We start from the raw sequence: 23,705 nt of genomic DNA, 5'->3' as shown, positions 1-23,705 counted from the left end.
ATGTAGAGGAAAGGATGGCGAAGATGATTCTGGAAAAGAGCGAAAGTAACAGGGTAGTTGTTATGGGAGACTTTAACTTTCCAAATATTGAGTGGAAAAGATATAGTTTGAGTAAATTAGATGGGTCGTTCTTTGTACAATGTGTGCAGGAGGGTTTCCTGACACAATATGTTGACAGGCCAACAAGAGGCGAGGCCACATTGGATTTGGTTTTGGGTAATGAACCAGGCCAGGTGTTAGATCTGGAAGTAGGTGAGCACTTTGGAAACAGTGACCACAATTCGGTGATGGAAAGGGATAAGTATACCCCGCAGGGCAAGAGTTATTTTATAAATGACCTAGAGGAGGGCACAGAAGGTTGGGTGAGTAAATTTGCAGATGACACTAAAGTCGGTGGAGTTGTAGACAGTGTGGAAAGATGTTGCAGGTTACAGAGGGACATAGATAAGCTGCAGAGCTGGGCTGAGAGGTGGCAAATGGAGTTTAATGTAGAGAAGTGTGAGGTGATTCACTTTGGAAAGAATAACAGGAATGCGGAATATTTGGCTAATGGTAAAATTCTTAGCAGTGTGGATGAGCAGAGGGATCTCGGTGTCCATGTACATAGATCCCTGAAAGTTGCCACCCAGTTTGATAGGGTTGTGAAGAAGGCCTCTGGTGTGTTGGCCTTTATTGGTAGAGGGATTGAGTTCCGGAGCCATGAGGTCATGTTGCAGCTGTACAAAACTCTGGTACGGCCGCATTTGGAGTATTGCGTACAGTTCTGGTCGCCTCATTATAGGAAGGACGTGGAAGCTTTGGAACGGGTGCAGAGGAGATTTACCAGGATGTTGCTTGGTATGGTTGGAAAATCTTATGAGGAAAGGCTGATGGACTTGAGGTTGTTTTCGTTAGAGAGAAGAAGGTTAAGAGGTGACTTATTAGAGGCATACAAAATGATCAGAGGATTAGATAGGGTGGACAGTGAGAGCCTTCTCCCACGGATGGAGGTGGCTAGCACGAGGGGGCATAGCCTTAAATTGAGGGGTAATAGATATAGGACAGACGTCAGAGGTAGGTTTTTTACGCAAAGAGTGGTGAGGCCGTGGAATGCCCTACCTGCAACAGTAGTGAACTCGCCAACATTGAGGGCATTTAAAAGTTTATTGGATAAGCATATGGATGATAATGGCATAGTGTAGGTTAGATGGCCTTTAGTTTTTGACTCCCCATGTCGGTGCAACATCGTGGGCCGAAGGGCCTGTACTGCGCTGTATCATTCTATGTTCTATGATGTCACGTTTGCGAATTTCCAATCCACCGGGACCACCCCAGAGTCTAGTGAATTTTGGTAAATCATCATTAGTGCATCTGCAATTTCCCTAACCATCTCTTTTAGCACTCTGGGATGCATTCCATCAGGGCCAGGAGACTTGTCTACCTTTAGCCCCATTAGCTTGCCCATCACTACCTCCTTAGTGATAACAATCCTGTCAAGGTCCTCACCTGTCATATCCTTAATTCTATCAGTCCCTGGCATGTTATTTGTGTCTTCCACTGTGAAGACCGACCCAAAAAACCTGTTCAGTTCCTCAGCCATTTCCTCATCTCCCATTATTAAAACTCCCTTCTCATCCTCTAAAGGACCAATATTTACCTTCGCCACTCTTTTTTGTTTTATATTGGTGTTTCAAAGCCCTTTTTAAAATCCTGTGTGGGGGACTCTGTTCTTATCTCAGAAAGACTGTTGATCATTCTGGTGGAGTTGGAAACAAATAGGAATTATGCCGTCCTGAGGCTGTTCCTTTGGAATGAAGGCCCAGGTTAATAAAAGTTAAGGTGTTTTGCGCAGTGGGAATCCTACAGCTGGCAGCTCTGCCTGAATGCAGCTGCCAGAAGATCCTCATTAGCAATCCAACATTAGCTGCATGTTACTGTATTAAAAATATTGCATGTCTTATCTCTATTTTTGTTATAAATAAACAGTTGTGTTTCAGTTACAGTCTGGTGCTGTAAGTCATTGGAGCAGTCAAAGGCCAAAGATCTCCGAAACCTGATACGAATTATTAGTTAACTTGTGCTATGACTCTGGGGCCTGTGGGGCTGGAATTGACCACACACTCACCCAGCATGTCGTAACAATGGGTGTTGAGGGCAAATTCTAGAGACGTAGAAAAATTCTAATATAAGGCAGTAACAATTGCATATTTTCTGTTGACCTAATTAAAAATTTAACGGTGGTTTCTGTATCTTCGAGAACGGTCGTTAATTTGAAGGCCACGGCCTCTCTCAAAACCCTGGCCTTGGATTGATGGGGATTTTTGCTGGTGTTTATTACACATTTTAAAAATTGTCTCATTTTCCTTTCTATTCAGTTCCAGTATCATTATACTCTGTTTTATAAGGGCTGGAAATTTATACCTCATGATTCCCAATGTATTCTGTTAATATGCAGCCATATCCCTTGAAGCCCAGAATCACTAATTACAGTATTAATTAAAACACAGGGTTGGGGTAATCAGCACCGAACCAGGATAATCAGTTAGTCTGTCTGGTTAATTGTCGGCTGCTAATTATATACCCAACGTTTTGAGACAGTCTGCATTTCTAGATTTAAATCTGTATGTGGTAATTGTGCTGTTAACTCTAAATAAAATCAGTTAACTCTAAATTTAGTCCATTATGTTTCTTAAGAATAGATTGAGATATTGTATAAGCAATGAATGTTGAATAAAGGTTTGATCCTGAAAAGCATCTGGAAGGTTAAGGGATGGGTTATGAATCGGGCAGACATGAACAGCTGTGATGGGTGCCCATTTTAAAAAAAAATAATTGTTACGGGATGTGGGCGTCACTGGCTAGGCCAGCATTTTTTATCCATCCTTAATTGCTCCTAAGAAGGTGGTGGTGAGTTGCCTTCTTGAACCGCTGCAGTCCATGTGGTGTGGGTAGTCCCACTGTGCTGTTAGGGACAGAGTTCCAGGATTTTGACCCAGTGACAGTGAAGGAACGGCTAATGTATTTCCAAGTCGGGATGGTGAATGGATTGGTGTTCCCATGTATCTGCTGCCCTTGTCCTAGATGGTAGTGGTCATGGGTTTGGAAGGTGCTGCCTGAGGAGCCTCCGTGAGTTCCTGGAATGCATGTTGAAGATGGTACGCTGGCTGTTACTGTGCGTTGGTGGTGGAGGGAATGAATGGTTTGAGTAGGGTCGCAATCAAACTGGCTGCTTTGTCCTGGATGGTGTCAAGCTTCATGGGTTTTGTTGGAGCTGCACTTATCCAGGAGAGTGTTGCATCACACTCCTGACTTATGCCTTGTCAATGGTGGACAGATTTTGGAGAGTTAGGAGGTGTGTTACTCGCCACAGGATTCCTCACCCAGTACATTCTGTGCCCTTGCCACCATCAGTGTTCCCTCCAAATGGTGTTCAACATGGAGGAGTACTGATTCAATAGTTGTGGGTGGGTGATATGTCGTAATCATCAGGAAGTTTCCTTGCTCATGGTTGACCTGAAGTCATGAGACTTCGCCGTCCGGAGTCAATGTTGAGGACTCCAAGGGCAACTCCCTCCTGACTGTATAAGGTAAAGTTGTCATAAAGCCAGATGACCATAGGCTGCTTTCCCCTTTGAGGGGGAGAGCTGACTGGTGATGATTTAATCTGAGGATCACCACACCTCAGGTGAGGGGCAAGGTTGAGAAAGTGGGCCTTCATGACTGCACATCACTGTGCCGCCGCATTGTGTCTGGGGCGTTATCTGTAAGGTATAATTCCATGAGTATTATTTTGTCAGGATGTTGCTTGACTAGTCTGTGGGATAGCTCTCCCAATTTTGGCAAAAGCCCCAGGGTCGACAGGGCTGGGTTTACTGTTGTCGTTTCCAGTGCCGAAGTTGATGCTGTGTGCTCCATCCAGTTTATTTCCTTTTGACCTTTGTAGCGGTTTCGATACAACCGAGTGCTTTGCTTGGCCACTTCAGAGGGCATTTAAGAGTGGATAAGAGTTGCTGTGGATGTTGAGTCACATGTAGATCAGACCAGATCTTTTCCTTTAGTAAAGGACATTAGTGAACTAGCTGGGTATATTTTTTTACGACAACGGACTCTACGACAACTGATTATGCTTTTATGGTCATCCGTAGACTTTTAATTCCAGACATTTATTGGATTCAATCATGATGGGATTTGAACTCGGGTCCCTGGGTCTCTGGACCGCCAGTCCAGTGACAATGCCACTATGGCACCACCTCCCACATCTACACAATCAACAAGAGAGAAAGATATCAGGTGCATTTGTACAGAACTATATGATTACTTTGTCTGCCTCAACTATATAATTTCATATTATGAAGCAAATTGAATAAGAACGAACCATTTTTATTGTCTAAATAAATGAAAAATCAGCAATTAGGAATTTTCTACAGTCATCAAAAGGGCTTGTGACCTGACCAGTCAGGAATGATTGGCTCTTCAACAATCGGTGGCACAATACATGTTAAGGTGTTGTTAGACTGACATTTGTGGGTGCCACTTTGTTTTTAACTTCGAGTCTGTTTCAATTCTCCAGTTTGCCAGACAATTCAGCAGGAACGAGCCGCTGACATTTGACTGGTTATGTCGGCACATTAACTGGCCACTAACACCACCAAAAAATATCAAGGACCTAGTACACTTGGAGGCTGTGCATGATGTATTGGATTTGTACCTATGGTTAAGGTAAGTTAAGGAGCTTATATCTGTAGTTTTGACATGTTCATAAAACTGGCACTTGTGCACACAGTAGCAGCATGATAACGCTGCTTTATTCAAGTGACCATTTGCTATGCATCCTTTAGATTGGTTCTGGTCTCTCTTTTCCTCTCTGGTCCAGCTTGGCTCGAATCCCCAATCCGGGTCAGAAATATTAATTGTAGAAATTTAGAGCACAAAATGAGGCCATTCAGCCCATTGCGTTGGCACTGGCCGACAGGGGGTCTTCCTAATCTCGCGTTTCAACACTTGTTCAGTAGTTTTGAAGTTTACAGCACTTCAAGAGCATATCTCGGTACTTTTTAAATGTTTGAGGATTTCTGCCGCTGCCACACTGTCATGCAATGAATTCCAGAGCCCCCCCCACCCCCGGGTGTTAAATTTCTCCCAGAGTCCCCTCTAAAACTCTTAAATCTATGCCTCATTTTACGGACCTTATGGAAATATAGCCTTCTTATCAATTCTTTTTTTTTTTTTAAATAATTTTTATTGAAATTTTTCGATACAAACATTTACCCCTACTACATTTTAAATTATAACACAACAAATCCCCCCTGGAAAATCCTCCCCACGCCCTCCCCCGCGCGCACCCCCCCCACCCTCCCCCCCCCCCCCCCGCGCCACCAGTCTAGCAACCAAACCGTTTTTCCCTTTCTGCCGATGGCCTCGGGCAGTCATTGCCCGCGACCCCCCGCTGACGTGCTCCCTTCGTTGCTATCCCCCCCCCCCCCCCTTCTCCCCGGGTTGCTGCTGTTTCGGCCTCCAGTTCCTATCTCTGATCCAGAAAGTCAAGGAAGGGCTGCCACCGCCGGAAGAACCCCCGTACCGACCCTCTCAGGGCGAATTTGATTCTTTCCAATTGGATGAAGCTTGCCATGTCGTTTAACCAGGTGTTAACACTTGGTGGCCTTGTGTCCCTCCACTGAATCAAGATCCTTCTCCGAGCTACCAAGGACGCAAAGGCCAATATTCCGGCCTCCCCTGCCTCTTGTACTCCTGGCTCCACCCCAACCCCAAAAATCGCTAGCCCCCACCCTGGTTTGACCCTGGTTCCCACCACTCTCGATACCGTCCCCGCCACCCCCTCCCAGAACTCTTCCAGTGCCGGGCACATCCAGAACATATGTACATGGTTCGCAGGGCTTCCCGAACACCTAACACACCTGTCCTCACCCCCGAAGAACCGACTCATCCTAGTCCCCGTCATATGGGCTCTATGCAGCACCTTAAATTGGATGAGACCCAACCTTGCGCACGACGACGACGAATTGACCCTTTCTAAGGCATCCGCCCATGTCCCATCTTCTATCTGCTCTCCCAGCTCCGCTTCCCACTTGTCTTTCAGCCCCTCTATCGATACCTCCTCCACCTCCTGCATTATTTTGTAGATGTCCGAGACCTTCCCTTCTCCGACCCAGACCCCTGACAGCACCCTATCACTCACCCCTCTATCGGGAAGCAAGGGAAATCCTTCCACCTGTCGTCTGGCAAATGCCTTCACCTGCAGGTATCTAAACGTGTTCCCCGGGGGGAGCTCAAATTTCTCCTCCAGCTCTCCCAGGCTCGCAAACCTCCCCTCTATGAACATGTCCCTCAGTTGCCTGATGCCCGCCCTGTGCCAGCTCTGGAATCCCCCGCCAGTGTTCCCCGGGACAAATCTGTGGTTCCCTCTCAGTGGCGCCGCCATCAGACCCCCCACTTCCCCCCTGTGTCGCCTCCACTGCCCCCAGATTTTAAGGGTGGCCGCCACTACCGGACTCGTGGTATACCTTGTGGGGGGGAGCGGCCATGGTGCCGTTACTAGCGCCCCCAGGCTTGTATTGCCGCAGGACGCCCTCTCCATACGTTTCCAAGCTGCCCCCTCCCCCTCCATCACCCACTTGCGCACCATCGATGCGTTTGCCGCCCAGTAGTACCCGGAAAGATTGGGTAGCGCTAATCCTCCACTGTCCCTACTCCGTTCCAAGAAAATCCTTCTCACTCTAGGGGTGCCATGTGCCCACACATAGCCCATAATGCTGCTAGTTACCTTCTTGAAGAAGGCCCTGGGGAGAAAGATGGGCAAGCACTGGAACAGGAACAAGAACCTCGGGAGGACCGTCATCTTGACTGACTGCACCCTCCCTGCTAGCGACAGCGGTACCATGTCCCACCTCTTGAACTCCTCCTCCATCTGCTCCACCAGCCTTGAAAAGTTCAGCTTGTGGAGGGTCCCCCAGTTCCTTGCCACCTGCACCCCTAAGTACCTGAAGCTCTTTACTGCTCTCTTAAAGGGGAGCCGCCCAATTCCCTCCCCCTGATCTCCCGGGTGTATCACAAAGACCTCACTTTTACCCACATTTAATTTATATCCCGAAAAGTCCCCAAACTCCGCTAGTATTTCCATTACCTCCGGCATTCCCCCTTCCGGGTCTGCCACATACAACAACAAATCATCCGCATAGAGTGATACCCGATGTTCCTCCCCTCCCCTTGTCAGTCCTCTCCACCCCCCTGAACCCCTCAGTGCCATCGCCAACGGTTCGATCGCTAATGCAAATAGTAAGGGGGATAGGGGGCATCCCTGCCTGGTACCTCGATGGAGCCCAAAATACTCTGACCTCCTCCCGTTTGTAACCACACTCGCCATCGGGGCCGAATACAGCAGCTTCACCCACTTGATAAATCCCTCCCCAAACCCAAACCGTTCCAGCGTCTCCCACAGGTATTCCCACTCCACCCTATTGAATGCCTTCTCCGCATCCAGTGCTACCACTATCTCAGCCTCCCCCTCCACTGCTGGCATCATAATCACATTCAACAGTCTCCGGACGTTTGTGTTAAGTTGTCGTCCCTTTACGAACCCCGTCTGGTCCTCATGGATTACCCCTGGCACACAATCCTCTATTCTGGTTGCCAGGACCTTTGCCAACAGTTTGGCATCTACATTCAAGAGGGAGATAGGCCTGTAGGACCCGCACTGTACAGGGTCTTTGTCCCGCTTCAGGATCAAGGAGATCAGGGCCTGTGACATTGTCGGGGGCAGAACCCCCCCCTCTCGCGCCTCATTGAAGGCTCGCACCAGCACTGGACCCACCAAGTCCACATACTTCTTATAAAATTCCACCGGGAACCCATCCGGCCCCGGCGCCTTCCCCGCCTGCATCTGGCCTATCCCTTTAACTAGCTCCTGCATCTCTATCGGCGCCCCCAGCCCCTCCACCCGTTCCTCCTGGACCTTTGGGAACCTCAATCTATCGAGGAAGTTCTCCATTCCCCCCCTCCTCCTGGGCGGCTCAGACCGGTACAATTCCCTGTAGAAATCCCTGAAGACCCCGTTCACCTCTTGCCCCTTCTGCACTACGTTCCCTCCCTTCTCTCTCACTCCCCCAATCTCTCTGGCTGCATCTCGCTTGCGCAGCTGGTGTGCCAGCATCCTGCTCGCCTTTTCCCCGTACTCATAAACCGCGCCCTGTGCCCTTCTCCATTGCGTCTCCGCCTTCCTAGTGGTCAGTAGGTCAAACTGGGCCTGTAAACTGCGCCGCTCCCTCAACAGCCCCTCCTCTGGTGTCTCCGCATATCTCCTGTCCACTTCTATAAGTTCCCCCACCAGTCTCTCCCTCTCCTGCCTCTCCTTCCTTTCTCTGTGTGCCCTTATGGAGATCAGCTCTCCTCTGATCACTGCTTTCAGGGCCTCCCAGACTATTCCCACCTTCACCTCGCCCGTGTCGTTCGTGCCCAGATATCTCTCAATGCCCTTCCGGACCCTTCCGCACACCTCCTCGTCCGCCAGCAGCCCCACATCCAGGCGCCACAACGGGCGCTGGTCCCGTGCTTCCCCCAGTTCTACCTCTACCCAGTGTGGTGCATGGTCCGAAATCGCAATGGCCGAGTACTCCGTGTCCTGCACTCTCGAAATCAGCCCCCTGCTCAGTACAAAAAAGTCTATTCTGGAGTACACCCTGTGGACGTGGGAGAAAAAAGAATACTCCCTCGCCCTTGGCCTGCCAAATCTCCAAGGGTCTACCCCCCCCATCTGCTCCATGAACCCCCTTAGCACCTCTGCCGCTGCCGGCCTCCTATTCGTCCTGGAACTCGATCTGTCCAGCCCAGGGTCGAGCACTGTATTGAAGTCCCCCCCCATGATCAGGCCCCCTGCCTCCAGACCCGGAATGAGGCCCAACAGGCGCCTCATAAAACCCGCGTCATCCCAATTCGGGGCATACACATTCACCAGCACCACATTCTCTCCCTGCAGCCTACCCTTCACCATCACGTACCTACCCTCCTTATCTGCTACCACCTGCGCCGCCACGAACGACACCCTCTTTCCCACCAAAATCGCCACCCCCCCGGTTCTTTGCGTCCAAGCCTGAGTGGAACACCTGTCCCACCCACCCCCTTCTCAGGCGTACCTGGTCTACTACTCTCAAGTGAGTCTCCTGCAACATTGCCACATCCGCCTGCAGTCCCTTTAGGTGTGAAAAAACCCTTGATCTCTTGACCGGCCCATTCAGCCCCCTCACGTTCCAAGTAATCAACCGGGTCGCGGAGCGACCCGTCCCTTTCCCCTGTCTATTAGCCATGTCCTGTCCCCTGTTCGCCCCGGGTCGACCCTCCCCTTCTGACCCGTTCCCCATGGCGATGGTCCCTCCCCCTCTCTCCTCCCGTTCTTCCCTTCCCGTCCTCGGCCTTTCCAGCAGCAACCCGGTATCCCCCCCTAACCCCCCTTCCCCCCCCCCCCCCCCCCCCCCCCCCCCCCTGGCTAGGACCCCTCCTAGCCGCGGTGTATCCACCATCGTACTCCCGAGAGTCAGCTGGTTTTCACTGACCCGGCTGCCCCTGCCACACTCCGACTCCTCCCGATGTGGGGGGGGAGGGGCCTCCCCCCCCCCCCTTGCCATCCCTCTCTGACCCCGCTTCAGCGCGGGAAAAGCCGCCATTGCTGGCCACACCCCACTCTTCTCTCCTCCCCCTTCCTCCGTCCCGCGCGCGGGAAACAGGGGAAAGCCCGCGCTTTCGCCCGGCCACACCCTACCCCGCCATCTTCAATTCCACCCCCGTCCCCATCCAAGCCCATAAAAAAGCCCCCTTAAAACGAGAGGAAGAAAAAAGAGAAAAAGAAAACACGCATAACCAACTTGCACCCCCCCCGTCCCGCCTCCCCAACTTAACACTATAACAATATAAATAACAAATCTCAAATAAATACATAAATACATAACTATGCCTGCATAACTAAATAACTACCCAATAATAACGTATTTAACCATCACCCTCCATCGAACAGAACAGTAACCATAACCCTTAAAGAACAGATCAAAAAACAGTAAAAAAGCCCCCCCTACAACAACAATAATTAAGGGAAGTTGGCAACGGGAAGAGACACACAAAAAGGAGCAAAGAAACCCCCCATAACACAAGTTTCAAAGAAACCAAACGATCCATCAACTTTAACCAAGTTCCAACCTGGCCTAAGAAAGACATGGGCCACTTGATCAGTCAAGGGTACTCGGGCGGCCTCGACCGCCGGCGTTCCCAAGTTCTAGTTCAGGTCCAGCTTTTCCTCCCGAACAAAAGTCCATGCCTCCTCTGGGGTCTCAAAGTAATGGTGCTGGTCCTTGTAGGTGACCCACAAACGCGCTGGCTGCAGCATTCCGAACTTGATCCTCTTTGCGTGCAGCACCGCCTTCGTCCGGTTAAACCGGGCCCGCCGCTTTGCCACCTCCGCACTCCAGTCCTGATATATCCGCACCGTCGAATTCTCCCATTTGCTGCTTTTCTCCCTCTTGGCCCACCTCAGCACTTTCTCCCGATCACAGAAACGCTGGAATCGCACCAGCACCGCCCTCGGGGGCTTGTTCGCCCTAGGCCGCCTAGCCATGACCCGATATGCTTCTTCCAGCTCCAGGGGCGATGGACCAGCCCCCTCTCCCATCAGGGAGCTCAGCATCTCCGCTACATATTTCGGGAGATCAGGCCCCTCCAGGCCTTCTGCTAGGCCCAGGATCCTCAAGTTCTTCCGCCTCATTCGAGTGTCCAGCTCCTCAAAGCGGCTCTGCCATTTCAGGTGGAGTGCCTCGTGCACCTCCACCTTTCCCACGAGGACCGTGGCCTCCTCCTCCCTTGCAGTCATCTCCTGCTGCAGCTCTCTTATCGACGCCTCTTGGGTCGCCTGGGCCCCCATCAGCCTTGTGGTCGTCGCGTTCATAGACTCTAAGAGTTCCACTTTCAGCTCCGTAAAACACCGGAGGAGAGCGGCCTGCTGCTCCTCCGCCCATTTTCTCCAATCTTCTAGTGCGCCACCGGCCGCCATTTTGGTCCTCTTCCCCCGCTTTTTTCGGGGAGCTGCTGCCGCTTTTTTTGTCGCCCCACTCCGAGTACCGACCATAAAGTTGGTCTCACTCTCCTCAGGGAGCCTTCCCCCACCGGGATTCGTCTTTACAGTACCGTCGGGGCCCTCCAATCGGCCCTTAAACACCTTTGTCGCAGGAGCTGCCAAATGTGCGACTTAGCTGGTCATAGCCGCAACCGGAAGTCCTCTTATCAATTCTAACTAGAAGCCTCATAACTTCACTTGGGACTTTTCTCAGCATTCTCTGTTCCAAATAAAAGAACCCTACCCTATTCAATCCCCTTCATGGCTAAAATTATCCAGCTCAGGCGACATATTCACATATCTCCTACATACTCCTTCCAGTTCAATCAAATCTTTCATAATACCATACGAAATAGGAGCAGGAAAAGACCAGTGGCATGGACAATTTCGAGGGTATTAAGCGGGAACTTTCAAAAGTTGATTGGGGGTGCCTATTTACAGGCAAGGGAACAGCTGGTAAATGGGAGTCTTTCAAAAAGGTGTTAACTACGGTTCAGGATGAGCACATCCCTCTAAGAACGAAGAGTAAGGCTGGTGGAAGGAGGGAACCTTGGATAAAGAACAAAGAAAATTACAGCACAGGAACAGGCCCTTCAGCTCTCCCAGCCTGCGCCGATCCAGATCCTTATAACTCAGGATATTGAGGCCATGGTCAAAAGCAAGAAGGAAGGGCAGCACGGTAGCATGGTGGTTAGCATAAATGCTTCACAGCTCCAGGGTCCCAGGTTCGATTCCCGGCTGGGTCACTGTCTGTGTGGAGTCTGCACGTCCTCCCCGTGTGTGCGTGGGTTTCCTCCGGGTGCTCCGGTTTCCTCCCACAGTCCAAAGATGTGCGGGTTAGGTGGATTGGCCATGCTAAATTGCCCGTAGTGTCCTAAATAAGTAAAGTTAAGGGGGGGGTTGTTGGGTTACGGGTATAGGGTGGATACGTGGGTTTGAGTAGGGTGATCATTGCTCGGCACAACATCGAGGGCCGAAGGGCCTGTTCTGTGCTGTACTGTTCTATGGACTATGGAAGCATATGATATGCATAGGCAGCTGAGATCAAATGGATCCCTTGAGTATAGGGCTCGTCGGAGTAGAGTTTAAAAAATCAGGAGGGCAAAAAGGGGACATGAGATTGTCTTGGCAGATAAGGCAAAGGAAAATTCAAAGAGCTCTTACAGATACATAAAAGGTGACTAGGGAGAAGGTAGAACCACTTAAGGATAAACAAGGTCTTTGTGCAGATCCACAAGGGATGGGAGAGGTCCGAAATGAACATTTCTCGTATGTATTTACTGTTGAGAAAGGCGCAAATGTTAGGGAAATTGGGGAAATAAAAATTGATGTCTTGAGGAGTGTACATATTACAAAGAAGGAGGTGCTGGAGGTATTAAAGCGCATCAAGATAGATAAATCCCCGTGACCTGATGAAATGTATCCCAGGACATCTTGGCCCCTAGTTGAGATATTTGAATCATTAACAACCACAGGAGAGGTGCCTGAAGATTGGAGTGTAACAAATGTTGTACCCTCTGGATAGTCAGACTTTTTCCCAGGGTAGAGGGGTCAATTATTAGGGGGCATAGGTTTAAGGTGCGAGGGGCAACGTTTAGAGGAGATGTACGAGGTAAGTTTTTTTTACACAGAGGGTAGTGGGTGCCTGGAACTCGCTGCCGGAGGAGGTGGTGGAAGCAGGGACAATAGTGACGTTTAAGGGACATCTTGACAAATACATGAATAGGATGGGAATAGAGGGATACGGATCCCGGAAGTGTAGAAGATTTTAGTTTAGACGGGCAGCATGGTCGGCGCAGGCTTGGAGGGCTGTACTTTTCTTTGTTCTTTGTTTAAGAAGGGCTGCAGGGATAAGTCTGGTTAGCCTTACTTCTGTAGTGGGTAAATTGTTAGAATGTATTCATAGAATTTATAGAATCATAGAATTTACAGTGCAGAAGGAGGCCATTCGGCCCATCGAGTCTGCACCGGCTCCTGGAAAGGGCACCCTACCCAAGGTTAACACCTCCACCCTATCCCCATAACCCAGTAACCCCACCCAACACTAAGGGCAATTTATCATGTCCAATCCACCTAACTTGCACATCTTTGGACTGTGGGAGGAAACCGGAGCACCCGGAGGAAACCCACGCACACACAGTGACCCAAGCCGGAATCGAACCTGGGACCCTGGAGCTGTGCAGCGATTGTGCTATCCACAATGCTACCATGCTGCCCTTATTCTGAGGGACAGGATCTACAGGCATTTATTCAGGCAAGGGCTAATTAGCGAAAGTCATCATGGCTTTGTATGGGGAAAGTCATGTCTCACGAGTTTGATTTGAGTTTTTTGAAGGGGTAACCAAGAAGGTAATTAGAGGGCAGTGCAGTCGACGTTGTCTACATCGACTTTAGCAAGGTCTTTGACAAGGTACTGTATGGTAGGTTGTTGTAAAAGATTAAATCTCTCAGTATTCAAGGTGAGATAGCCTATTGGATACACATTTAGCTTGGCGACTGAAGCCAAAGGATGGTTGTGGAGGGTTGTTTTTCAAACTGGAGGCCTGTGACCAATAGTGTGCTTCAGGGTGGGATAGGTGCTGGGTCCACTGTTATTTGTTATATAAATGATTTGGATGAGAATGTAGGAGGCAAGGTAGTAAGTTTACAGATGACATCAAGATTGGTGGTATAGTGGATAGTGTATAAGATTGCAACAGGATCTTGACCAATTGGACCAGTGGGCCAATGAATGGCAGATGGAGTTTAATTTGGATAAATGTGCGATGATACATTTTGGTAGATCAAATCAGGGCAGGACCTACTCTGTTAATGGTAGGGAGTTGGGGAGAGTTACAGAACAAAGAGATCCAGGTACAGGTTTATAGTTCCTTCAAGGTGGAGTCGCAGGTGGACAGGGTGGTGAAAGAGGCATTCAGCATGCTAGGTTTTATTGGTCAGAATATTGAATACAGGAGTTGGGACGTCTTGTTGAAGTTGAACAAGACATTGGTAAGACCAGACATGAAATACTATGTTCCGCTCTGGTCACCCTATTATAGGAAGGAGATTGTTGAACTAGAAAGATTGCAGAAGAGATTTACGAGGATGCGACCAGGACTTGATGGTCTGAGTTATTATGAGAGGCTGGATAGGCTGGGACATTTTTCCCTGCAGCGTAGGAGGCTTAGGGGTGAACTTATATAGAGGTCTATAAAATAATGAGGAGCATAGATAAGGTAAATAGTAAACATCTTTTCCCAAGGTAGAGGTGTCTAAAACTGGAGGGCATAGGTTTAAGGTGAGAGGGGAGAGATACAAAAGGGACCAGAGGGGAAATTTATTCACACACAGGGTGGTGAGCATCTGGAACGAGCTGCCAGGGGCAGTGGTAGAGGTGGATACAATTTTTTCCTTTTAACAAACAGACAGTTACATGGGCAGGGTGGGTATCGAGGGATTATCATAGAATTTACTGTACAGAAGGAGGCCATTCAGCCCATCGAGTGTGCACTGGCCCTTGGAAAGAGCAACCTATCCAGGCCCACGCCTCCACCCTATCCCCGTAACCCAGTAACCCCATCTCACCTTTTTGGATATTAAGGATAATTTAGCATGGCCAGTCTACTTAACCTGCACATCTTTGGACTGTGGGAGGAAACCGGAGCACCTGGAGGAAACCCACGCAGACACAGGGAGAACATGCAGACTCTGCACAGACAGTGACTCAAGGCGGGAATCGAACCTGGGACCCTGGAGCTGTGAAGCAACTGTGCTAACCACTGCTACCGTGCTGCCCTGGGATATGGGCCAAATGTGGGCAAGAGGGACTGGCTCAGTGATAGAAGCATGGACAAGCTGGCTGAATGGCCTGTTTCCATGCTGTAATCATCTATAACTCTATCTACCGCATCCAGCCTTCTCCGCCATTCATTTTATAATTTTGGCTGATCTTGGATTTGAGCTCCATTTTCCAGCCAGCTCCTCACCCTTAATTCAGAGACACAAAAAATCTGTCTATTCTAGCCTTCAAAATATTTAATGATTGAGCATCCACAATCCTCTAACAACAATAATTCCAAACATTGAATGTTGAGAGCGGACAGTTAGATTCTCTCTTATTGGAGATAATCATTGTGTAGTGCAAATCTTACTTTCCACTTGAAATGAAATGAAAATCGCTTATTGTCACAAGTAGGCTTCAATGAAGTTACTGTGAAAAGCCCCTAGTCGCCACATTCCGGCACGTGTTCGGGGACGCTGCTACGGGAATTGAACCGTGCTGCTGGCCTGCCTTAGTCTGCTTTAAAAGCCAGCTATTTAGCCCAGTGTGCTAAACCAGCTGTTATTTGTCCAGTGGTGAATTTTCCCCGATTCCTATTGACTGATCTGATAGAAACATATAAAATTATGAAGGGAATAGATAGGTTAGATGCGGGCAGGTTGTTTCCACTGGCGGGTGAAAGCAGAACTAGGGGGCATAGCCTCAAAATAAGGGGAAGTGATTTAGGACTCAGCTTAGGAACTTCTCCACCCAAAAGGTTGTGAATCTATGGAATTCCTTGCCCAGTGAAGCGGTTGAAGATCCTTCGTTAAATGTTTTTAAGATAAAGATAGATAGTTTTTGAAGAATAAAGGGATTAAGGGTTATGGTGTTCGGGCTGGAAAGTGGAGCTGAGTCCACAAAAGATCAGCCATGATCTCGTTGAATGGCGGAGCAGGCTCGAGGGGCCAGATGGCTCCTAGTTCTTATGACTCCAGTTTTGCTCGAGCTCTTTGATGTCATATTCAGTCAAATGCTGCTTTGATGTCAAGGGCAGTCGCTCTCCCCTCACCTAGTATTCTATGATGTGGAAATGCTGGTTCGTGCCGGCTGTGGAGATGGCGTCTCGGCCAACGTTGTCTACCTCGTACGCTGCAGGAAAGGATGTCCCGAAGCGTGGTACATTGGCGAGAACATGCAGACGCTGCGACAACGAATGAATGGACATCGCGCGACAATCACCAGGCAGGAATGTTCCCTTCCAGTCGGGGAACACTTCAGCAGTCAAGGGCATTCGGCCTCTGATCTCCGAGTAAGCGTTCTCCAAGCGGCCTTCAGGACGTGCGACAACGCAGAATCGGCGAGCAGCAACTTATAGCTAAGTTCCGCACACGAGTGCGGCCTCAACTGGGACCTGGGATTCATGTCGCATTACATTCATCCCCCACTATCTGGCCTGGGCTTGCGAAATCCTACCAACTGTCCTGGCTAGAGACAATTCACACCTCTTTAACCTGGGATTACCCCTCTCTCTGGATCTGTAAAGACTTAATCACTTGCAAATGCTTGTATTCTAAGCATTGTCTGGCATCTTTGACTTTGCCTATATATATGTTTCTGGAACATACCTCTTCATTCACCTGAGGAAGGACCAGTGCTCCGAAAGCTAGTGTTTGAAACAAACCTGTTGGACTTTAACCTGGTGTTGTAAGACTTCTTAGGTATGGGCTCACCAACGTTCCAGATAAGACTTCTTTATTTTTCAACATCGAATTCAACAACTTCAGATGATTAGCTCTACCTGACCTTGACTCATTTGTTTTCATCCCATTTCATTTTAACTGTCTTTAACCATTTCTTTCTTTCTTGTCTTTCATTATATATATTTACAGCCCCCCCCCACCTTTCCTTTTCGTTTCTCCCCCTTTGCTTCCCTCTTCCCCTACCCCCACATCTACATCTGTCACAGTTTACCCTCTGATGTTAGTTTCTCTGCTGTTTGGCCTTTCACACCTTTTGTTCTCTCTGGAGACTGCCATTAGCACTCTTTCCCCGTGGTTTCTGTGGCTATTAGCACCCCGAGGCCAGTCCACCTACCTTGTACATCTTTGGGTGTGGGGATAAGACCCACGCAGGCACGGGGATTGGATTGGATTTGTTTATTGTCACGTGTACCGAGGTACAGGGAAAAGTATTTTTCTGCAAGCAGCTCAACAGATCATTCAGTACATGGGAAGAAAAGGGAATTAAACAAAATTCAAGAAAATACATTTTAGGGCAACACAAGATATACAATGTAACTACATAAGCATTGGCATCGAATGAAGCATACAGGGTGTAGTGTTAATGACGTCAGTCCATTAGAGGGTCATTTAGGAGTCTGGTGACAGTGGTGAAGAAGCTGTTTTTGAGTCTGCTCGTGCGTGTTCTCAGACTTCTGTATCTCCTGCCTGATGGAAGAAGTTGGAAGAGTGAGTAAGCCGGGTGGGAGGGATCCTTGATTATGCTGGCCGCTTTCCCCAGGCAGCGGGAGGTGTAGATGGAGTCCATGGATGGGAGACAGGTTTGTGTGATGGACTGGCTGGTATTCACGACTCTCTGAAGTTCCTTGCGGTCCTGGGCCGAGCAGTTGCCATACCAGGCTGTGATGCAGCCCGATAGGATGCTTTCTATGGTGCATCTGTAAAAGTTGGTAAGGACATGCCGAATTTCCTTCGTTTCCTGAGGAAGTATAGGCGCTGTTGTGCTTTCTTGGTGATAGCGTCGACGTGAGTGACCATGACAGATTTTTGGTGATGTACACCCCATGGAATTTGAAACTGCTAACCATCTCCACCTCGGCCCCGTTGATGCTGACGGGTGCGTACATTACTTTTCTTCCTGAAGTCAATGACCAGCTCTTTAGTTTTGCTGGCATTGAGGGAGAGATTGTTGTCGTTACACCACTCTGCCAGGTTCTCTATCTCCCTCCTGTATTCTGAGATGGACAGTGACCCAGAGCTAGGATGGAACCGGGGTCCTTGACGCCCTGAGGCAGCAGTGCTAACCACTGCAGCTCCGTGCTGCCCCATTAACCCTCCTTTAAACTCCTCTCAAAATTCAATCAAGTTAACCAGGCACAACCTTGCCTTAAAAAAAATCTATGCTTGCTGTCTTTGATTAATTTTATCTTTCGAAATGAAAATCTCTTAATACTACCTCTTTGACATTAATTTCCTCTAATCTTTCATACTTCCTCCTCCTCCCTGACATAATTTCTTGTTATGGACAGGAAGGTGTGTCAATTTAAACAGCCCTGATTTCTCACTATCTGTTGTCCATAAACGAAGGTTTTTTAAATTCTGATTTCCCTCTTTATAAATGGTGGTGTATTTTTCCCAACCCTTAAATGTGGAGTGTTCCAATCCTCCATGAGTAACTCCATGATGAAGCAAAAGGGTTGGTTCATTTTTATGCACAGATGAGAGGATTTACAATATACAGCCCTTTTCACTCCCACAATAAACGAGGGTTAAGGAGAAAGGAAGCGGGTTCAGGGCACAACCACAACAAAATGTAAGTTAGGGTTTTAGAGTCCAGAATCAAAAATCTAATGGAATATTCCTTTGGATGGAAGGTTGGCTGATAGGAGGGTGATCCTATCTTTCCAGAAGTGAGACTAAAACAATGGGAGAAGGCGCATGGAGTGGGCTAGTCTTGGAGGCACAAGTTTCCAGTAGTTTGTAGTTTTGATGAAGGCCCTCTACTTGATGGTAGAAAGTGCAGGTTATTTGCCTGGAGTCCTGTTCTCAGCAGAGGTCAAGCAGTAACTGACTATAAGGTCCAAAGACTGTATGATTGAAGAAATTCAGATAGCCCAAGTCTCAGTCATATGATACTGGTTTCAGTGTGTTAAACAAAGTCCTCATGTTAAAATCATTCTTAGAACAGTTAATACTGAGACCATTCAGGCCATATTGGAGATTAGGACTTTATCCGTAGCTGTCTGAGCAGACCAACCATCTGCTGGGCCATTGTGTTAGCTTGTCTGGAATGTTTATGCAATACAGTGTGTGTGTTACATTCCAAATGTTTGATGGGTTAGCCTTTGTTCACTTTGAAATAGCTCAGAATGTTCAGGAAGCCAACTTTAAGGATATGCTCAGAACTCTCACTATTTCTTCCTTGGCCTAGTGATCTGATTCCAGTTTACATCTTAGTCAAATAGGTTTCCCCAACTGAGAACTTTTATTCCTAGTTTATCTTTATTCTTTTCCATAGCTACCCTAAATCAAACTGAATTATGATCATTTTTACTAAAGTGCTCCCCAGCTGATGCCTCGTTTCCCTGCCCAGCTTCATTCTCTAAAACTAAGCCCAGAGCTAATTCTTCGTGCTGAGCTTGCAATTAATTTTAAGAATTCTGACCTTTTGAGCTAATTTTATTCCTCTTAATATGAGGGGATCCTGCAGCTGCACATTTCAGAGATTTGCCTGTACATTTGCCCTTCTCTCTCCATATAACTTTTTGTGAGTCTACAGTGCTTTCTTGGTGTGTGATTGCTCCTTTTTTTTGTTCCTTAGTTCATTCCATATAACCTCATTTGATGATCCTCCTGCCATCTCATCCCTCCTCACAACTGTAATTGGTTTCCCTCTTTGGTCTAGATTGGTCCTGGACCCTGCTCTGGATTGATTTTAATCTCTGTTCCTTGTGATCTGTTTCAGTTATCGGTTCATGGACATGTTCCCAGACGTGAATCATGTCCGAGATATTCAGACTGAGCTGGACAGCATTATACAGATTGGAGTGAAGAATATCACCCGTCTGATTCGTGCATCTGATTCCATCTCCACGGCAGCCACTATAGGAGTCGATGATGTCCCTGTACGTGGCAGGGTACGGACAAATGGGAGGATAAACATGGAGGGCACAAATACCAAGGATCAGGTTTTCAGTGGATCTCGGCGAATCCGAGGGTCCAAGGCTTTAGGCTACAAAGCAGTAGTTTGTAAAGCAGATACACCTCAGACAGCTGGTGACTCTTTGAGTACAAAGCTTGTTCAACAAGGACACCTCACAGCTGAATTACTGCAGCAGCTTCAGGAGGAGTGGTCAGCAAGCCAGGTACATGGTCCCCAAGTTCAAAGAGATTCCGATGCTCAAGATCAAGATAAAAGTACTTCCAAAGGATTGAGAAAGAAGAAGAAATAAATTCAACATTTTTATTCAACTCTTAAACATTTTCTTTCCAGTTTAAATAATAAAGATGTGATTGGACTAGGTGTAAAAGTTCCCGGTTTTTCAGCTCATTTGATACCTTTGACTGCCAACAGCGCAGAAATCAAAGTAAAAATATATTTTCCATACAAGAGCCGCCCTAGTATTTTTACTTTTGGAATTGTGGTGCCAGAAGTCTCTCTAATTCAAAGTAACTCAGCACGAATTCCAGACCAGATTGGATTAAGAACATCTTGTATTTGTCTGTTGTCTTGAATTGAAGAGCACCTCAACGGAGGAGAATGGCTTTTCTCGAGTTTAGGTCATTGTCAGCTCAATGTGTGGGCAGTGCTGGTGAAATGAAGGAAATGGGGAATGCAAAAACCTGGGGAATTTGATGAGTTGAGGGCATTTTGTGCATTGAGGGAGCAGATTCTGTTCTGCCATTTAAGAAAGAAAACAAACAATCAGAGACCCAAGAGCTTCCAGGACCATTAACTAGAATTAATTCAAAAGCAGAAAATACTGGACAATCTTAGCAGGTCTGATAGCATCTGGGAGAGAAAAGGAAGCTAATGTTTTGAGTCTGAATGATAGTCTAAAAGTGAGAAATTATGGACGGGCAGCTGAGACCTGTTACTTGCCATTCCTGTGCCATGTGGGACAATTCACGTATCTCAGGCAACCATGATTTTGGGAAATGTCTCCACTCCTCAAGCTCTGGATTCACGAGTGGAACATCAGAGAGTTTCCTGGATTGTACATTTGAACAGGTGGGTCTCCGCTCAGGCAGTAAGAGTTCAGGCTAGTAGATGGGTAGCCATTGGAAAGGGGCAGAAAGTGCCTTTGGGTATTTTCTACATTCAAACTGGTGGTCAGCGTCAGAAACTGCAGGGAGTGGTGATACCGGAAGAAGTGCAGTTCTGACTATAGCACTAATGGCAAGGGACGGCACAGGAGGGAACTGCAAAGTGTAGAAATGCAGTTGTTAAAAGAAAACTTGAGTAAGGGGAACAGACTGGCATTTCTGTAATCGTCGCACTACATGCTGCATTGCCTGGTGCAAGGGTAAAGGACATCATAGAATTCCTACAGTGCAGAAAGAGGTCATTTGGCCCATTGAATTGGCACTGACCCTCCGAAAGAGAACCTCACCTAGGCCACCTCCCCTGTAACCCCACCCTGGACACTAAGGGGCAATTTAGCATAGCCAATCCACCTGCCCACCTTTGGACTTTGGGAGGAAACCCATGCAGACACGGGGAGAACATACAAACTCCACACAGGCAGTCACCCAAGGTCAAAATTGAAGCAGGTCCCTGGTATTGTGAGGCAGCAGTGCTAGTCACTGTGCTCCCCTCATGGAGAGGATGCAACATATTCTGAAGTACATTTGATATCCATGACACAGAGAGAGCAGGCACTGAGGTCCAGCAGTCAGATTTTCAAACTTGGGGGAGAAGTTAAAAAGTAGGACCCCTGGATTACTCTCTTTGCCATGCACTGGAGTGTAGGAATAGGAAGATTGGGAGGGCCAGTGTGTGACTTTAGGCATGATACAAGACGGAGGGCCTCAGATTCCTGGGGCATTGGGACCAGTTCTTGGACAAGATGCACTTAAGGTTGAATCTCAACAGGATTGGGACCAATGTCCTCACAAGGTGGTTCAGTAGTGTGGGGAAAGTTTAAACTAAATTGGCAGCAGAAGGGCACTATCATATAGATGTAGAAAAGAAGAATGCGGTGCATAAAATTGTGTTGGATAGTACTAGAGAAGGAAGTAGGTCCTTAAATGGCAGTGAATGAAGGAGAATGACCAGGAATGCAAAGAGGTTTCGGATGTGTGTACATAAACAGTGTGGTGAATAAGGTTGGTGAGCTACAGGAACAAATAGCCAGATGGGAGAACACATTACGAGAGCTAGTGCCAGGAAATTAGGTGGAGAAAGTATCAGATAAAACTTGGTAAAAATGATCATCATATCTTAAGATTTAGAGAGGAGAGCAAGAATAATCTACGGTAGGACTTCAAAATTGGAAGAAGGCTGACATCAATGTTGGGGGGGTTAAATAGGGCTAAAGTTTGTTTCAGATACAGCCTACATATGTTCCAACAAGGATGAAAGGTAGGGGAGCCAAAACCAGGACGCAGGAGATAGAGAATATGGTGAAACCAAAAAAAGGGTTGATACATGTCAGATGAATTCTACAAGCAACCAGTTCAAATACAATAAATTGAGAAGTGAAGAGGAAAATAAGAATGGCCAAGTGAGTTAGAATAGAATAGTGGTATAAGGTGAGCACACATCGTCATGTGGTATGTAAATAATAGAAGGTGGTGTGGGCCCTATTCAGGACAAATGAAATGAAAATCGCTTATTGTCACGAGTAGGCTTCAATGAAGTTACTGTGAAAAGCCCCTAGTTGCCACATTCTGGCGCCTGTCCGGGGAGGCTGATACGGGAATCGAACCGTGCTGTTGGTCTGCTTTAAAAGCCAGCGATTTAGCCCAGTGAGCTAAACCAGCCCAAAAGAGGTGTCAAAAGAGGTTGACACATAATGAGAGCTGCAGGACAAGACTAGAATTTGGCTAGAGTGTTTTGTATTGGTGTTCACTAAGGAAGAGGATGCTGATAAAATGCCCGTAGATGCGGAGATGATAGAGATTAGGGCATCATGGTAGCATTGTGGATAGCCGCTCCGTGCCTGACAAGCTTGTAGGGTGTCATCCAGCCCGCCTCTCCGCCACCCAGCACATCCCCGATCCTGGCCACCCCGGCATCCACAGCCCTCCGCTCCACCATCCACCTGAATGGTTATTGGCAGAGGTGCGGATTCCTGAGCAGCGGCTCCCTTACAACAGCCACTACTGGTGGGGGAGAGATGCAGCGCATGGCGACCGTGTTCCAGACTTTGAGAAGCTCCTGGTACAAGACGGGCAGCGCCAACAAAGAGTTCCGAAGCCATTCTGGCCAACGAACAGGAGCTGCACGTCATAGTTCAGGCCGTGCACCTAGCGGAAGAAATTCGTCGCCAGGGCTCAACGTACAGGGATCGCTGCAGAGTCTGAAGGCGGAAAGTCACGACCTGGGTGTGAAGGCACACCAGCGCCAAACCGCCCTCCACAATCATGAGACTCTAAACCTTCACAGCGACCCAGTAAAATCCTTTGTCCCAGAAGACCCGAAACAGGGTTCTCTGGATGCATGTGACAAAGTCAGGGGGCGTGGTCAAAGTGACCAGCCGGTACCGCAGCATGGAGGCGATCAGCTGGTTTATGACAAGAACTCGACCCCTGTGGGACAGCACTCCGAGCAGTCGAGGGGTCGCCCAGCCTGACTGCCCATCTTCCGCGGCCTCGTTCACGGTCAGGTGTCCCTGGAGCGGGAGCATGCGGTGTCAACAGGCACACTTGAGGCCTTCCATGCTCGGTGGGCACGGCAGGGGTGGATTGCCCTATTGACCCCGATTTTCGCACTTTAATTTGATGGGTTTTTGATAAGATTCTGTTTCCTTTCCAGCGTCCCAGGCGAGTGGTGACCTTGGTCTCCAGCTCCTGCCAGTTCGCCGGCCAGGCTTCCTCTGCCGGGCAAAGATGGACTCCCAAGTAGAGGATATTGATCCGGCTCCAGATCAAGGCCTGAGCTCCTCTGGGAGAGGGTCCATCTGCCATG

At 48.2% G+C, this 23,705-nt stretch overlaps 1 protein-coding gene across 2 annotated transcripts in view; it reads left to right on the top strand.

The window, feature by feature from the left end:
* The window catches only part of LOC119979557 (ATP-dependent RNA helicase SUPV3L1, mitochondrial-like), an 81,878-nt gene extending 61,698 nt beyond the window's left edge, over window positions 1-20,180 (top strand). For both annotated transcript variants that reach the window (XM_038821968.1, XM_038821969.1), the window contains 2 exons: window positions 4,550-4,698; window positions 19,539-20,180. In XM_038821968.1, the coding sequence (XP_038677896.1) occupies window positions 4,550-4,698; window positions 19,539-20,025 (636 nt within the window). In that variant the 3' untranslated portion in view covers window positions 20,026-20,180. The remainder of the gene's footprint in view (window positions 1-4,549; window positions 4,699-19,538) is intronic.
* The last annotated feature ends 3,525 nt before the right edge of the window (window positions 20,181-23,705 follow it).

Source organism: Scyliorhinus canicula, chromosome 16 (assembly GCF_902713615.1).
Source record: "Scyliorhinus canicula chromosome 16, sScyCan1.1, whole genome shotgun sequence".
Taxonomy (NCBI): Eukaryota; Metazoa; Chordata; class Chondrichthyes; order Carcharhiniformes; family Scyliorhinidae; genus Scyliorhinus; species Scyliorhinus canicula.
Note: the sequence above shows the minus strand (reverse complement) of the source record. Positions and strands in the feature narration are given on the sequence as shown.